This window comes from Coregonus lavaretus (assembly GCF_964263955.1).
Source record: "Coregonus lavaretus genome assembly, chromosome: 13".
Taxonomy (NCBI): domain Eukaryota; kingdom Metazoa; phylum Chordata; class Actinopteri; order Salmoniformes; family Salmonidae; genus Coregonus; species Coregonus lavaretus.
This window is the reverse complement of record NC_140000.1, coordinates 49,262,368-49,277,557: the sequence shown is the minus strand read 5'-3', so window position 1 is coordinate 49,277,557 and position 15,190 is coordinate 49,262,368. Positions and strand designations below refer to the sequence as shown.

General features: G+C 42.2%; 3 protein-coding genes across 3 annotated transcripts; all 3 read left to right on the top strand.

Moving 5' to 3' along the window:
* The first annotated feature begins 152 nt into the window (after positions 1 to 152).
* Positions 153 to 5,330, top strand: LOC311140148 (periodic tryptophan protein 1 homolog). Its single transcript, XM_084175089.1, has 15 exons — positions 153 to 366; positions 786 to 844; positions 1,193 to 1,371; positions 1,522 to 1,607; positions 2,254 to 2,350; positions 2,655 to 2,762; positions 2,937 to 3,073; positions 3,178 to 3,245; positions 3,397 to 3,493; positions 3,651 to 3,712; positions 3,844 to 3,955; positions 4,072 to 4,162; positions 4,319 to 4,440; positions 4,584 to 4,689; positions 5,043 to 5,330. The coding sequence occupies exons 1-15, from the start codon at positions 301 to 303 to the stop codon at positions 5,138 to 5,140; spliced, it is 1,488 nt and encodes a 495-aa protein (XP_084031215.1). The 5' UTR covers positions 153 to 300; the 3' UTR covers positions 5,141 to 5,330.
* Positions 5,331 to 7,199: 1,869 nt separating this feature from the next.
* On the top strand, positions 7,200 to 9,743 carry LOC311139935 (large ribosomal subunit protein mL42-like). Its single transcript, XM_084174933.1, has 5 exons — positions 7,200 to 7,329; positions 7,567 to 7,624; positions 7,717 to 7,801; positions 8,087 to 8,250; positions 9,132 to 9,743. Exons 1-5 carry the CDS (start codon positions 7,248 to 7,250, stop codon positions 9,175 to 9,177), a joined length of 435 nt encoding a protein of 144 aa, XP_084031059.1. The 5' UTR covers positions 7,200 to 7,247; the 3' UTR covers positions 9,178 to 9,743.
* A 128-nt stretch (positions 9,744 to 9,871) lies between these two features.
* On the top strand, positions 9,872 to 13,551 carry LOC311139786 (ubiquitin-conjugating enzyme E2 N-like). Its single transcript, XM_084174735.1, has 4 exons — positions 9,872 to 9,982; positions 11,389 to 11,635; positions 11,732 to 11,872; positions 12,186 to 13,551. The coding sequence occupies exons 1-4, from the start codon at positions 9,953 to 9,955 to the stop codon at positions 12,230 to 12,232; spliced, it is 465 nt and encodes a 154-aa protein (XP_084030861.1). The 5' UTR covers positions 9,872 to 9,952; the 3' UTR covers positions 12,233 to 13,551.
* The last annotated feature ends 1,639 nt before the right edge of the window (positions 13,552 to 15,190 follow it).

Sequence of the window (15,190 nt, the reverse complement as noted above, 5' to 3'; positions counted from 1 at the left end):
CTCCAGTACAGTAAGTGGCGGTGTATGCACCTGTTAGTTGATTGCGATCAGCCAATAAGAACTCAAGGAAGAAGAAGAAGAAGACGAAGAAGAACCCCCCCCCCCCCCCCCCCCCTCCCACACATACGTCATCACTCTGCGGCACTGCCTGTCTAGACAGTGTAGGACCTCAACTCACATGTCAATGCGTGCAATTTGTATGTAGCTTCTGGTTCTTTTCAAATTGTTTTTGTACACTTTAGAGTTGTACATTACATTGAATTTCGTGAGAATTAATAGTAAACTAATACTTTGTCAATAATGAGTTCTCAAATTACTTGTGTTGGATGGGTAAAGCGAGGCGTTTCGAAGGAAACACCAGATAAGGTAAGTAGCTAGCTAGCTAGCTAAATAGCCAACATGTCAACAAGCCAGAAAATACATCTGGGATATATTCATTAGTCGGATTCCGTTGCAAAACGGAAACCGTTTACTCTATGAACCTAACGGAATCAAACGGAACGAAACGGGGAGGGACCTACCTGAATTTGTCCAGTAGAAACTCGTTTTCGTTGCAAAACGTTTTATATTTGGAGCAAACGCTTTTGCAACGGAGTCCGACTAATGAATACACCCCAGCTTGCAAGCTAGCTAATATATTACATTGGAATTACAGCATTTAGAGTTTATAAACAGCATAATTCCTGTCCATATATTTTTTTATCAACAACATGAATATGGAAAATAAAATTAATGGCACCAAGTAGGTAATTTCTGTTTTAACCTGCTGCCACATTTTGTTACAGGTGGAGTTGAGCAAAGAAGAATTGCAACGCATCATAGCAGAGGCAAAAGAACAATTAGGGTTGGTTGAGTTTTTGGATTACTTACTTGACATTTTACTTTTTTTGTTTGTTTGGAGGGCTTCAGAAAATAACAACACTGACCTGAGTGGGACTGTGAGACTGAAACTGCTATTCCAACTCAGTCAATCCAGGAAATGAATTGAAATGTGTAACTAAATGTTTGAAATACTCATTATTTCTGGACCAGCGAAGTGACTCCAAATAATTTCCTCAATGGAGGGGTGTTTCATCAAATCAAACTAATTCGAAATGGAATTGACCTCAACATTATAAATGGTGATTTCTTTGAGCTCTTGTTCAGGATTAACAATAAATATATTTGTGTCAATGTATTTGTGTTTGCTCAGTGAACGCATAGGTGAGGAGGAGGAGGATGATGAAGGCATGGCCAGCGGGCAGGAACAGATTGACGAGGCAGAAGCTGTTCAGGGACAGGAGCCAGAGCAGGATGAAAACGAAGCAGGAAGGGAGGAAGCCGATGAACTAGCAGAGTATGGCTTGGATAGATATGACGAGGACGACTCGGGTAAATATAGTTGCTGCATCTGCTCTCGGATTATGTATGATCTTAAATTCATGGGTTATCTCTGTCTGTTAATATGCCAAGAGACATGTGTTAATCGATGTTTTTATTCCCAAAGAACACTCTTACTGTTCATCTTTTTTTCTGGCGCAGTGACTGCCAACCTTGGTGACAGCCTTGCCGGCCTCACAGTGTTCAGCACCAATGAGGAGGATCCTTACATTACCATCAAAGACACAGTGAGTCCAGGGCTGTGTGCCTGTTCAGAGTGATGAAACATCTCACCAGTCTGGTTTGGTACCAACTAGTAGTGCCAAACATATCACATAAAATATGTTTTATTGTCACATACACTGGATAGGTGCAGTGAAATTTTGTTTTACAGGGTCAGCCATAGTAGTACGGCGCCCCTGAAGCAAATTAGGGTCAAGTGCCTTGCTTAAGGGCCATCAATAGATTTTTCACCATTTCGGCTCAGGTATTTGATCCAGCAGCCTTTTGGTTACCGGCCCAACCCTCTAACCGCTAGGCTACCTGCCGCCTAAAAAGTCCATATCGTGATAAATTGCCTAATTGATGTGATACTGATAAATAGAAATGATGAGTTTATAACAATGTGCACAACAGTATTTTTTTATTATCCTTCACACTACTACTATTAATTTGATGGTTGTAGCCATCAGTTGTCCCATTAACAATCACCCATATTAGCAAACTTATTTCATTTCAAACTTCACATTTCTCTAGTATGGGGTACTTATCGCAATGAACGATATCAACAAAATGCCTACGATAATTTTCGGTTTATCGTCCCAGCTGTTCATTTCTGGTAATTCTGTGTCATTCAGACTTACAGTTGTTGTCGTCTTTTCTTTGGGTCTTTAGGACCAGTATGAGCGAGAGGACTTTCAAATCAAGCCCAACGATAACCTCATCATTTCAGGCAGAGCAGAGAAGGACTGCTGCAACCTGGAGATTCACGGTGAGTTGCAGGGACTGTTGTTCTAACTGGCACTTTGACTCTCAGCTTAGACTTGAACAAACTCTTGCTTCACAGCATCAAATAGCATCAGTGTAGACGTACAGTAAGTGGACAAACCATTAGGAACACCTGCTCTTTCCATGACATAGACTGACCAGGTGAAAGCTATGATCCCATATTAATGGGGGGTTACAACTCAGTATTAGGAAGGTGTTCTTAATGTTTGGTATACTCGGTGTACATTTCAGTATAAAAACAAAGGTTGTTTTAATTAATGTATTTATATTTATTTCCCTCTGCACAGTATACAATGCCGAAGAAGAATCCCTCTATGTTCATCATGACATACTGCTGCCAGCCTATCCACTGTGTGTGGAGTGGCTCAACTTTGACCCTAGTCCAGAAGGCACAGGTGAGTGCATTCACTTTTTATAGTGTTGAATGGATTCTCAGATTTTACTTTGAGTTAAGCTCAAACAGCAGTTTATCTCAACCTGACTCCGCAAAATGGACATTAAATTCAGTGTTTTCTCAGTGTATAACATGTCATTTTTGACTTCACATTAACCCCATACATTTTGTACAGGCAATTATGCAGCTGTAGGCAACATGACATCGCAGATCGACGTGTGGGACTTGGATGTGGTGGACTGCCTGGAGCCTGCCTTCACCCTGGGGAGCAAGAAGGCCTCCAAGAAGAAGAAGAAGAAGAAGAGCAAAAAGGTTGTTTTCCCACAAGGACTTGGATGTGATAGTTTAACTGTTATGTTTATGGTGTTGGTGTCTCCTCACTGACCCGAATCCTAACATGCGATTTGAATTTTTAGGCTGCAGCAGAGCCAGTGGAAGGTCATACAGATGCTGTACTGGACTTATCCTGGAACAAACTGGTCCGGTGAGTTGTATCCGTTACCTCTCACCCCTAGCCCCAGACCTTTCCACTCATGTCAGTGTAACCACACGATCACAATGTCACTAACGTTGTCACAAACCTACCCTGCACCTTTATTCTGAGTTTTTGTGTGTGTTGCTTCTCGTTTCCACAGCAACGTCTTGGCAAGTGGGTCAGCCGACGAAACCGTGATCCTGTGGGATCTGACACATGGCAAGCCGGCCACAACACTGTGCAGACACACTGACAAGGTACGTGTATCCAGCGATCACAACCTGCTTAACGTCCCACAATGGGCCTGATAGATTTACTCTAAATAGAAAATCTGACGTGAAATAGATTTTGGATGTAGCCTCGCCTGCTTACTTGTAATGTTGATCTCAAACATTAAAGGCAAGTCTCTTTTAGGTTCAGACATTGATGTTCCACCCCTTTGAAGCTCAGACCCTGATATCAGGATCATATGATAAGTATGTCCAATCTCAATCTGTTACAACTTCAGAAATTGTCAAATAAATTCTCATCTCCTGTATATAGGAGGTCGGGATTGTGAATGTACAAAACTAACAAGTCTTAACCTGCATCGTCTTTTTCTGGCCAGGTCGGCAATCCTGTATGACTGCCGCAGTCCCGACAGCAGCCATCGCACCTGGAGGTTTAGTGGGCAGGTAGAAAGGGTCGCCTGGAACCACTTCTCACCCTGCAACTTCTTGGTAAGCTGCCCTCTTGCCATCTCTCACCTAGCATAGCATATTGGCTAACTTTCACATGGAAAATGCTTGGTGGACTTTCCTGTTTCCACTCTCACTGATGTTTGGCTGTGTTTTAGGCGAGCACGGAGGACGGCTTTGTTTACTGTCTGGACGCACGCTCGGACAAGCCAGTGTTTACACTAAGGGCACATGATGGAGAGGTGTCAGGTGGGTGTGGTTACAGGCCAATTTCTGCCCCTACTTCCTTTAGCCCCGACCCCTTCATATTCACAGACGTTAAAATACTGGATGAGTACTGGTACACAAACATGGCAGTCAAGGTCAGGGAAACAGAATTGAAGTCGGTTGTCTCTTGCCCTGTAGGCTTGGACCTTAGCAGCCAGATCCGGGGATGCTTGGTCACCTCGTCAGCAGACAAACACGTTAAGATTTGGGACATCTTGGGGAACAAGCCCAATCTGGTTCACACCCGGGACATGAAAATGGTAAAGATGGTTTCTTTGTCGCTGTAATCGTTGCCATGTCTTTGCAATAAGATCCATCACGTTTCTGTCTTCCTAACAGTGAATGTTTGGATATGTGCTGTATATGTGGATGTTGTGGTAAGATGCTCTCTTTCTGTTGCTAGGGGGTGCTGTTCTGTGCAGCGTGCTGTCCTGACATGCCCTTTGTATATGCCTTTGGAGGACAGAGGGATGGCCTGCGGGTTTGGGACATAAGTGACGTGGCAGCAGGTACAGTGTCAATGTCCTTACCTTCTACTCTAGGTCTGACAGGGTGCCAAGTCTATCTAGCTAGCCTATCATCTATTTTCTTTTTGATCCAGAAAAAAACATTGATTTAGAATATGGCAACTAGCCTTGACACTTTCTTAAGCAGTATTTCTCTCCCTCTGTATTGAACGTTTATTTATTATGGGCTTTGACTGTTAAGTTTATGTAAGTATCATCTCTCCTGCTTGGTAGTAGAGAGTAATGGGTTTGTATATCTGTGTGTCTGCTTGGTCACTGAGGTGTTAGATCAGTATGAAGTAGCTGATGGTTATCAACATGGCGTGTTTGTGTCTCATCCATGTATGTGTCTCCAGTCGCTGAGGTGTTTGGCAATCGGGAGCGGTTGGTGGCGACCACAGCGCCTGAGGCATCCAGCAGCACCTCCTCCACAGCAGATATGGAGCTTTCCTAGTGAGCCACTCTGGACCAACTTCCAATCAACATAGAGCGGCACCTTGGACTCACACAGAGAGATCCACATAGCCAAAGACTTTCTGTCAACGGGCCAAGAAGGCACCTCAAGGACATCGGCAGAACTGTGGATGGACTTTCTCTCTTCATACTTTTCTTCTCAAACAGATCCCTTAATAATGAAGCACCACATAAATATTAGTTTTGTGTGCTGAAATGTCTTTGCAACAAGGAAGGTCAATATCAATCTGAATATATATAAATATCTATATATATCTATATATATATATATATCTATATATATATCTATATATATATATATATATCTCTTAACAATTCAATAGATTCAATTTGTTTTTGACTAACAATCAATGGAATAACTATTGAAATGTGATTTTGAAGGCACAGGTATCTGGTTTAGTGTTATCAATGATTATTTGTGTAGCAATTTGGTAATCTTGGCCTGAGATCCTGAGAAGTAGATTATGTCCGTGATATTCCTGCATTGGTTCAAAGAGAAATGTGTGAAATCATAAATACCTGGTCAAACATTTACTGAAAGGCCTATCAGGGAAACAATGGGAAATAAATAAGGATTTGACCAACTTGTGAAAATATAGTAACTGATATTTGAAGAGGAAGGAAAAAACGACAATCTTTTTTATCATACTCATTTGGTCGAGGAAGCTTTTATCAGGGAATTGAGCATTACCAGTTCTATAAACAGGGGCACCAGAGGCGTATCCACCTCTCGGGGTAGTCTGGCCAGTAGATGGAGTGGTCTACTCCATAAATAAACACACTCCCAGAAGTGTCCCTCCAGTGATACTGGACCCGAGTCACTTGCACTGCCCTCAGCAGATGTCTCTGTTGAATGATGCGGCACTGGGGCCAGCTGGAGTGGGACGCCCGCACCATCCGCCGTGAGGCTGCGTTGACCTCTTCCACAGAGAAGGTGCTAATGGGGCACACATTTTGGCCCAAGCCAGTGTGGAGGATCTCCCCTATTGCATGGGATATCCTCTCCTCTGGGATGCCGCCTGGGACACCTAGCAGGTACCTGTCGACATGACAGCGGTAGTCCACCCGCAGCTCTTTGAAGTAGCATAGCTGGCCCTTTCCCACGCACATCTCGCAGCAAACCCGGCCCAGGGACATGCAGGACATGCAGGGCACCATCTTTTCACCCTTGCACTCTCTGCAGGGCTTTTTGGTGCCCCTGCCTCGCCCGTGGCACACAGGGCAGCGCACCCTAGTAGAAGCACAGCATGCCTTGCACATAACCCACTTCAGCTCCTGGCAGTAAGAGCACCCGGTCACTCGGTCTGTGTGAATCAGCCTGTAATTTAACACCTGGTTGTGGAACATCTTGGTCGGGGTCACAGGCACTTTCCAGGGTCTTGGCTCCTGCACTTCCCCTGCTGGTTTTGGAGACACTGGTGCTTTGGAAGCTTTGCAGTGCGGTTCAAATCTTAAGCACACAGACCTGTGCTCTGTAAATGTTTCCAGTTTGTAGCAATATGCAACATCATGGGTTACACCAGTGATGACCATTCCTCTGGCTGCAGCGGGTGAAAGGAGCAGTTTGTTTCGCACCCAGTCAACAAGAACATCACGGATCGTCTGTTCTGGCAGAGGAGACAGGGTGAATGGGTTAAAAACCTCTGGCTGAAGTTTCACTGATACCTTTGCCTTCCCCTCCATTGGCGGTGGAACTGTGGAGTACTGAGAGGGTTCCAGTATAAGGTCACATCGGTAACCTTCGTGATGTTCAGTTGCCATTATATGGAGGTTAAGAGCAATGCTGCAACTTGAGTTTCGTGTTAACGAATGAGCAAAATGTTCACATCCCATTATTCCTCAGTTCCAATTCTAAAAGGATATTTATGATGTCATAATACATTTCTACAAATGTGATAAATACTTTTTCCCACATACATTTTACAGTTAAACTGTCCCAGTTGTTTTATTTTTGCATTTTTACTTTGGCTTTGCTAAAGAAAAAGGATTTGTTCATAAAAGTTTGCACAGCGGAACAAACGTTTAGGGTTTACGTATCCACACGGAAATATGTCCATGTAACACAAATGCAACATTTTTAGTTGAGCATGGCTACTACAGGTCATTTAAATAGGTTGAGTTGTTTATTTACACGGTTTTCAACTGTTACTCAACTGAAACACTGCACAGGTGAGTGCCCTCTATTGTAAAACTTGCAAGATTAAGAAACACGTTGTGTGAACACAATCTCAAGTGCTGAAAGGTTTTGTCAGTTAGCTAGCTAGTTAACGTTAGCGCACATCTATTAGCAATACTTTTTGAGGCAGAGAACCCAGCTGGCTAGCAATCTTGTGACTGTAGCTTGGCTGTTATTAATCACATCATACTGTACCTTTTGATTAATGTCAACGAATATATCCACAACAGGCGTTGTGCCTGTCCTTCACAAGTCAACTATCCGTGGACCTTGTATTGATGATGACTGGTAAGTAGGTAGCTAGTTACAGTAAATCATAATTTGTAGTGTGTGTATTACGATGACTTGATGTTAATTTCTCGTCACCTTCTTCATTGCAGTAAGGTTGAAATTGGTGTGACATCTGATGGGAAGACCATAGTGTGCTACCATCCCGCTGAGGATGTTCCTTATGAACTTACCCAGGTAAGAAGTTAGAACTTGGATTTGCTGATACTGACTGTAACAGAGCTGATGAGGAAAAGGAACCCCTTTAATACAGTAAATACTGCATTTGCAAACACAATTAGCCCTGCAGAGATTGATCTGTCATGATGTCTGTGGAAGGCTGAGATTTACCTGCCAGCAATATACCCCTTTTCTCACCATGCCGGCTATTAAATGGCAAAATAAGACCTGCGATTTAGGTAGAAAAACAGCATAAATGGTTTTTGATTGTTATGGCTTTCTTATGTATTTGTGACACTGTAGCCTATTCCACGGCCAGACCCCCTGACCAATCCGGCAGAGACGCACGACCAGGTGCTGAAGGCCCACCTCGGCAGGGAGGTGCTGCAGAACAAACAGGCCCCCACCATCGAGGAGCTCAGCAAAATGTTTCACACCACCAAGCACCGCTGGTACCCAGTGGGACAGTAAGTACACCTTCTATGATTGAATCACTTTAGTAATAGTCAGTAGTAACTGGGCACCAAAGCAGGGCAATAGTTAGAAGCCACACCCGTTCCATATGAAATATTGGTACTGAACTCAGTGGCACTTCCTTAGTATTAAAGGCCCAGTACAGGCAAAAATGAGATTTTCCTGTGTTTTATATATATTTCCATGCTGAGGTTGGAAGAATGCTGTGAAAATGATAATGCCCTTTTAGTGTAAGAGAGCTGTTTGAAAAGGTTGTCTGAAATTTCAGCCTGTTTTGGTGGTGTGGAGTTTTGGCCTGCTTGGTGACATCACCAGGCAGTGAATTAGTTAATAGACCAATATGAAAGAGTTCCAAACGGCTCTGCCAGTAACAGCTATGCTTCAGTTTTCCCCTCCCCACTCCGACAGTCCTAGCAAAATTATTGCTTGAGAAATTGCTCTTGCTAAAACCATTTTGATTGAAAAGAATCCCAGTAAGGTACTTAATTGTTACCCAGAAATGATTTGATATTGAGATAACATTTTACATTTTAGTCATTTAGCAGACGCTCTTATCCAGGGCGACTTACAGGAGCAATTAGGGTTAAGTGCCTTGCTCAAGGGCACATCGACAGATTTTTGACATAGTCGGCTCGGGGATTAGAACCAGCAACCTTTCGGTTACTGGCACAACGGTTACTCTGAACCACTAAACTACCTGTCGCCCCAATACATTGTGCCTTTTAAGTATCCAAAATGTACCTTATGTTGCTAATTTGTAATTTAATGTAATGCTAATGTATTGAGTGAGAAACTTGCATAAAGTTGGGTACAATCCTCACTCAGTCTTTTTTATATATTGAAAATGGTAACTTTTGTTCAATTTTTTTCTTAGGTACCATACTCGACGCAGAAAGAGAGATCCCCCAAAAGACCGATAGTTGTTAAGGAGTGTCTTCCTTTCAAAATCATTGATACCTTACAGAATTCTTTGCTTGGCTCACCCCCCAAATCCCAAACTGTTTTTTTGTGCAATTGTTTGTGCTGTAAAATAAAATTAACTAATCTGAAGTTGCGCACTTATGTTTTGAAGCAGATTACCAAAGCTGTAAGTGAAACATATATTTTCCCTATTTGCTGAATACCTTTTATTTCATGAAATTCTGGGACATGGTTAGGATATCTGCATGTTATTGTGGAGGAAGAAGGAGAGCGCTGCAATGGGGACTCATCCGTGGCTCCTACGGTGCAGAGCCGAGCACCAAGCTTAAAACATGTACAGAGCACAGTTCCCCCAATGCCACCAGACCACAGGAGTGATCCCACTGCTGCCACCAGTGTAGCGGGAGAAAGAAAAAGCTGCAACTGGGACTCGAACTTTGGCTCATACGGTGCAGAACAATATTATATTGATTTTGATAAGGATAACTGTCAATTTTTACGATCATTTCAATTCAGCCATGTATTTAAAATGTATGGGATTCAAATAAATGACAGAGTACGTTCATATTTCTAGTCTTTTCTCTCAGATTTAGAAAGCACCCACTCTTGGGACATGTAGTTCGTTAAATTGAAATATGTTAACGCTTAGTCGTTGACAAAAATACATTTCCCAGCATTCACAATCCCGTTAGAAGCCAACACCATTCACAGGAAGGCGTGTGCGTCGACGGCGAAGGAGTGAACATACATAAATAGTGTATACAGTGAAACAAGATGGCAGGACTACCCCGCAGGATTATAAAGGTAATTTCAAAAACCCCATGCGATAAATAGCTCACAAGCCGTAGTTCGGTCCCCGTTGAGTTCAGAAGAAAAACTAGGACTCGGCACGTGGATTGCCATGTATTTGCTAGCTAACTACTTCCGTTAGCTAGGTACTGTATGTTTCAGGCTCAGCCCCAAATCAGAGGAACGTTGGGTCAAATGTATTACTCTTCCCGCTAAATATGGCCCGATTCTGCTTAATTGCCTATTTGTGTTGAAATTAATAATTTTCTTAGTGTACATGTATTGAAATAACCTTGCTATGGTCTCTCAAGTTAGCGATCTGAACACAGTGACACTCGGCTGGCACTGCTAGCTAGCTAACGTTAGCTACATACATACAGCTAGCTAATTTAGCTAGTTAGATATTGATGGGATTTACCCCTGGACTCCAGATTATGTATTATAAACTCTCACATTTACTTGCTTGGTTTACTGTGTTTGAAAGTGCTTTGGGTAGCAAAGCTAACTTGGCAATAGTAGAGAAGCCGGTGGTAGTGCAGGTATTTCTCTCAAACTGTCCAGGCCCAATGAGCGAGATCTTGTTGGTCTTGCAAGAGTTCTGTGTCAGAAATGAATGAGGCGACATGGGGCAATAGTTTGTCATACACATACCAGGTGGCTGCAAAAACAAATGTTTGGCAGAAACATTCAATTATCAGCCTACTCAACTAGCCTAACTTACTTTGACAAGACAAACAGTTACAGTGGGTGATATAGTGGACATAGACCTATCAATGAGTTCTATTTGATAATATATTTATTTCCATCAAAATTACCGTCATACCATGAAGATGTTACATGTTGGTTCTCACCGGACGTTATGACTAGGCCTCAGACATATTTCACAAAAAATAGACTTTGCAGCTAGTTCACCTCCAGGCATGTATCATATGAGCTCTTAGCTGAGGATCTAAAACACTGGGTGAGTCACCATTACTTGCTCTTGAAAGAGACAGAGTGATTGTACATTGGCCCTAAAAAGTTCTGAAACAAAATGTCAAACCTGAGCTTGAATTTGTGGATGGCTGTCCTTGCATCAAAACATAGTTGTCCAAAACCTTGGTTACTATCGACCCTGACCTGTAGTCCAGTGTAGCTCAGTTGGTAGAGCATGGTGCTTGCAACGCCAGGGTTGTGGGTTCGATTCCCATGGGGGGCCAGTATGAAAAAATAAATAAAATGTATGCACTCACTAACTGTATATCGCTCTGGATAAGAGTGTCTGCTAAATGACTAAAATGTAAATGACCTGACATCTGGTTGTTTGTGCTTACCTGTCTCGCTGCGTGTGTCACATTTTTCTTGTCTTCCCGTTTCTGTTTGCATGTGTTTGTCTGTCTATCTACCTGCATGTCTCTATCTGTATCTCTGTCCGTGTTCAGGAGACTCAGCGTTTGCTGGCCGAACCCGTTCCTGGAATAAAGGCAGAGCCTGATGAGGCAAATGCACGCTACTTCCATGTGGTGATTTCAGGGCCCCAGGACTCCCCTTTCGAAGGAGGCACCTTTAAACTTGAACTCTTTCTGCCAGAAGAATATCCCATGGCAGCTCCCAAAGTGCGATTCATGACCAAAATCTACCATCCCAATGTGGACAAGCTGGGTAGGATATGCCTAGACATCTTGAAAGGTGAGTTATCCAGATTCACAATTATCATCACTGTCACAGTCATGTCCTGACTCAAAGTATGACTCCTTCCTCCACCATTTTCCTTTTCTCTCACAGATAAGTGGTCCCCAGCCTTGCAGATCCGCACAGTGCTGCTATCAATCCAAGCATTATTAAGCGCTCCTAACCCTGATGACCCACTTGCAAACGATGTTGCAGAGCAGTGGAAATCAAACGAAGCCCAAGCCATTGAGACAGGTGAGAGATGGCTTGTGTGTGTCATGTTCATGTTTGACGTGAACCCAGTTTAAATTGTCTCACCCCTTGGCATTTAAATTCTATTGCATCCTCTGATCAAGAGTACCCATCTCTGAATGTGAACAAAGCCTAGTTTTAAACAGAGGCAGTGAGTGTGAGAAGGAACCAATGACTTACTGCTCTTGTAGTGTTCTTCACTTCAGCCTCCTAAAGTGCCACTGCAGGTCAAATCAATTCAGAGATGGCAAGACATTCCTTCAAGAAGAATGCTAATACCGGTAGTTAATGAACCCCCTCTCTGTGCACATTGCAGCTCGGACATGGACCAGGCTTTACGCGGGAAACAGCATTGAGGTATAGAAGAAAGCAGACGGGCGCTGGATGTAAACACAACCAAGATGATCTCCTTTATTTGCATTTAAAGGACACAGTCTTAGACAAAAAACAAGATAAAAGCAAGCAAAAAAAACAGTAAAGAATATATTTAAAAGAAAACGAGACTACTGCAGACCTCTGGTGATTTTATGACACATAGCAATGTGTTTTGTCTTTGTCCCTGCTCACCGCTCGAATGCATGGACAGAGGCTGATGCCCAACCACAGCTTTCTGTTTCTCCACTGGGGGGGTGAACGACAAGTCTCGGCCCACCACCGAGGGGTTGCAAACACAGGAAATCGCCCTGGACCCACAGTCATAGAACGGGTCAGTTTAGTCAAAGGTCAGTAAACTGGGGGAGTTGGTGACACAGCAACCAGGTACCCACCCATTTGAGAAATGTCCACTTGAGGTTATGCAGCCTAGCCCCTTGTTGAATTTAGCGTAACCTTTGTTTCCCTCAGACCGTTAACGTGGTGGATTCGGAAGCCCTGTGTTTGCAAGCCCTTGGCGGAAGCTCAGTTTAGGGAGGTGGGGGTGTCGGTTACGACGTCCTTCTGTGGAGAAAGGTGTTATTTTCATTTTCTTTTAATGTCGATTTTGTAAAATGTCTCTTTCTCCAATGATACTTCATTAAAAGCATGTACTTAACCAAGCCCAGAACATGACTGTTCAAACAGGTTTGCTCCGTATTGATACTGAGAAGTATTACTTTTGCGGTGGGGATGGGGGGAAATGCACACCCAATTCTGACATGAAACAACGAGGCACGAAACAATATCATCGTCACTTCATTGCTGAGATCCTCACAGGCTTGTGTGGCTTCTGTACTGCTTTTCTATGAAAAATACATCTGTAAATGTTATGTTGTAGTAAAAATATTTTTGTTATGCCATTTTGTTTGATGTCTTTCTTGCTAGCACTCTACCTATATATTCTGGTAGGAGGTGTTTAATAGATTTTCCCATACTCTGTCCTCACCTTTCTCTTTTCCACAATTCTCTACTGCAAGTGTATCCACCGTTTACTTCAACCAACATCCTGAAAGAGGGGAGAAAGTCATAGAACATTCTAATTTATTTGTTATATTTTTCTAAGGGATTTGGAATTAAATATCAATTATGACTCGTCATCCAAGCGTCTGGCCTTTAGATTGAGAATGGCTTCCATGTCTCTGGTTAGTCCACTCTTCATGTGAAAAAGGCAAAGAGAATTGTGTATTACCGGTGTCTGAAATGATATGAAAAAAAACAACAATGCATTTGCATACGTGGCTCCTGTAAATAAAATGAGTTGTGTAAGACTCCTGTGAATGTGTCTGTGTGCCGTTGTGGGGGTGGGGTCACGACACACTTGCTTTGTTTATTGACACACTTGCTCTGTCTGAGTAGATGGGTACCTGTATGTCAGGGCCATGTTTGTCTTTCAGGGCCAGTATGACAAAATTGTTTTATGGTCCTGTCTTTGTTTATATGGCAACAGTGAGCCACTTAGTGGTCATTCCATGAAAATGGTGGCTTTTTGACCTTTTTTTACCAAAACTTAGTCAGATAATAATTAACACCCCTTAACATTGTAAATCACCAGAAATGACAGCTTAATGCATTTTAATATTTGTTACTACATTATATTTAAAAATATATTGTGTTCCCTTTTTGTCACTAGTGTTACCTATATTTTAATGACAATTCAGGCTTTGCACCATGTAATTTGACTATTTAATTTGCATATATAATCAAGGACAGAAAAGATTAATGATAATATTAAGATGATTTGTAATAATTTACTTTAAACAATATGCATTTTTCTACAATAACACCAGTGACAAATTTGCAGGCAAGATGGCATAGCTAAGATGTCAGCCACAGTAGCTCAAACCACACTTAAATAAATCCCGTAATCCTTAATATCTGTTAATTTAAACTCGAGATATCTGGCTTTTTGCATGGGCTGCGTCTCAATCCGCCGCATCCGCCAATGTCGTCCTTCCGCATCTGCTGTGGAAGGTGGCCGAGCTACAGCTGTGTTTGTAAATTGTTTTACTGAACTTTCCTTTCCCTTTACTATAAACTGTGTAACACTAGTGACACATCTTAAAGACATTCTCCGGTACTTATTTGTCTACTTTCTAGCCAGTAGTTCTGAAAGTAGCGCTCACGAGCCAAAAGTGGTCCCCGGTTTGTCATTGCTCTCTCTCTCGCTGTGCTGTGTGCATCTTGCTAGCTGTTACTCAAATGGAGAGGGGCTGAAGCTCATTGTCTGAAACTAATTGCATGGGGGGAAATGTCATTGCACAGCTTCCAGAAACAGTCGCTTTCAAACTAGGAATTTTGTGGCTAATCTAGGTAAAACCGTAATTCTGCTCATAGATTATTCATGTATGAACTACACATTGGCACATCCAGCCCAAAGCGGGAGGTTTAAAAAAATAAAATAAAAATGTACTAGTTGCCAAAGTTCCAGAGCATGTCTTTAATTTGGTAATTTCATGCTAAATCTTAATCTTCAAATTGCTGACATATGAAGAGAGAGTGCAGACCCATCATGTTCTTTTCAAAACAGCCCTGCCTCCAATGAACCTTTGACCCAGGAAGAAGTTGGCAAAGATGTGTGGTCTTTGTAATGGGGTAACACAAGTGACATGAAATTGAGGGACAGCTATTCCCTGTAAATTATAATATTTAGTTGATATTTTAGTTTAAGGATTCCACTAAATACTTTATTTTGTATTATTACATTTAAAGTCGGAGAAAAAAAAATATTTTTACTCAAAATATGTCACTAAACCATGACTCATTCATGACTCTAGGGAGTGGGACAAGCCAATTTCATGGTATTGAGCGTGTTGTACTATAAATATACAGTACCAGTCAAAAGTTTGGACACACCTACTCATTCAAGGGTTTTTCTTTATTTTTACTATTTTCTACATTGTAGAATAA

Coding starts and splice junctions, on each gene's coding strand:
- LOC311140148 (XM_084175089.1), top strand. CDS start 301: ATGAGTTCTCAAATTACTTGTGTTGGATGGGTAAAGCGAGGCGTTTCG. Junction 2,351..2,654: donor CTGCAACCTGGAGATTCACG/GTGAGTTGCAGG, acceptor CCCTCTGCACAG/TATACAATGCCGAAGAAGAA. Junction 4,441..4,583: donor ACACCCGGGACATGAAAATG/GTAAAGATGGTT, acceptor TTCTGTTGCTAG/GGGGTGCTGTTCTGTGCAGC.
- LOC311139935 (XM_084174933.1), top strand. CDS start 7,248: ATGGCTACTACAGGTCATTTAAATAGGTTGAGTTGTTTATTTACACGG. Junction 7,625..7,716: donor CCTTGTATTGATGATGACTG/GTAAGTAGGTAG, acceptor TCTTCATTGCAG/TAAGGTTGAAATTGGTGTGA. Junction 7,802..8,086: donor TTCCTTATGAACTTACCCAG/GTAAGAAGTTAG, acceptor GTGACACTGTAG/CCTATTCCACGGCCAGACCC.
- LOC311139786 (XM_084174735.1), top strand. CDS start 9,953: ATGGCAGGACTACCCCGCAGGATTATAAAG. Junction 9,983..11,388: donor TACCCCGCAGGATTATAAAG/GTAATTTCAAAA, acceptor GTCCGTGTTCAG/GAGACTCAGCGTTTGCTGGC. Junction 11,873..12,185: donor AGCCCAAGCCATTGAGACAG/GTGAGAGATGGC, acceptor TGCACATTGCAG/CTCGGACATGGACCAGGCTT.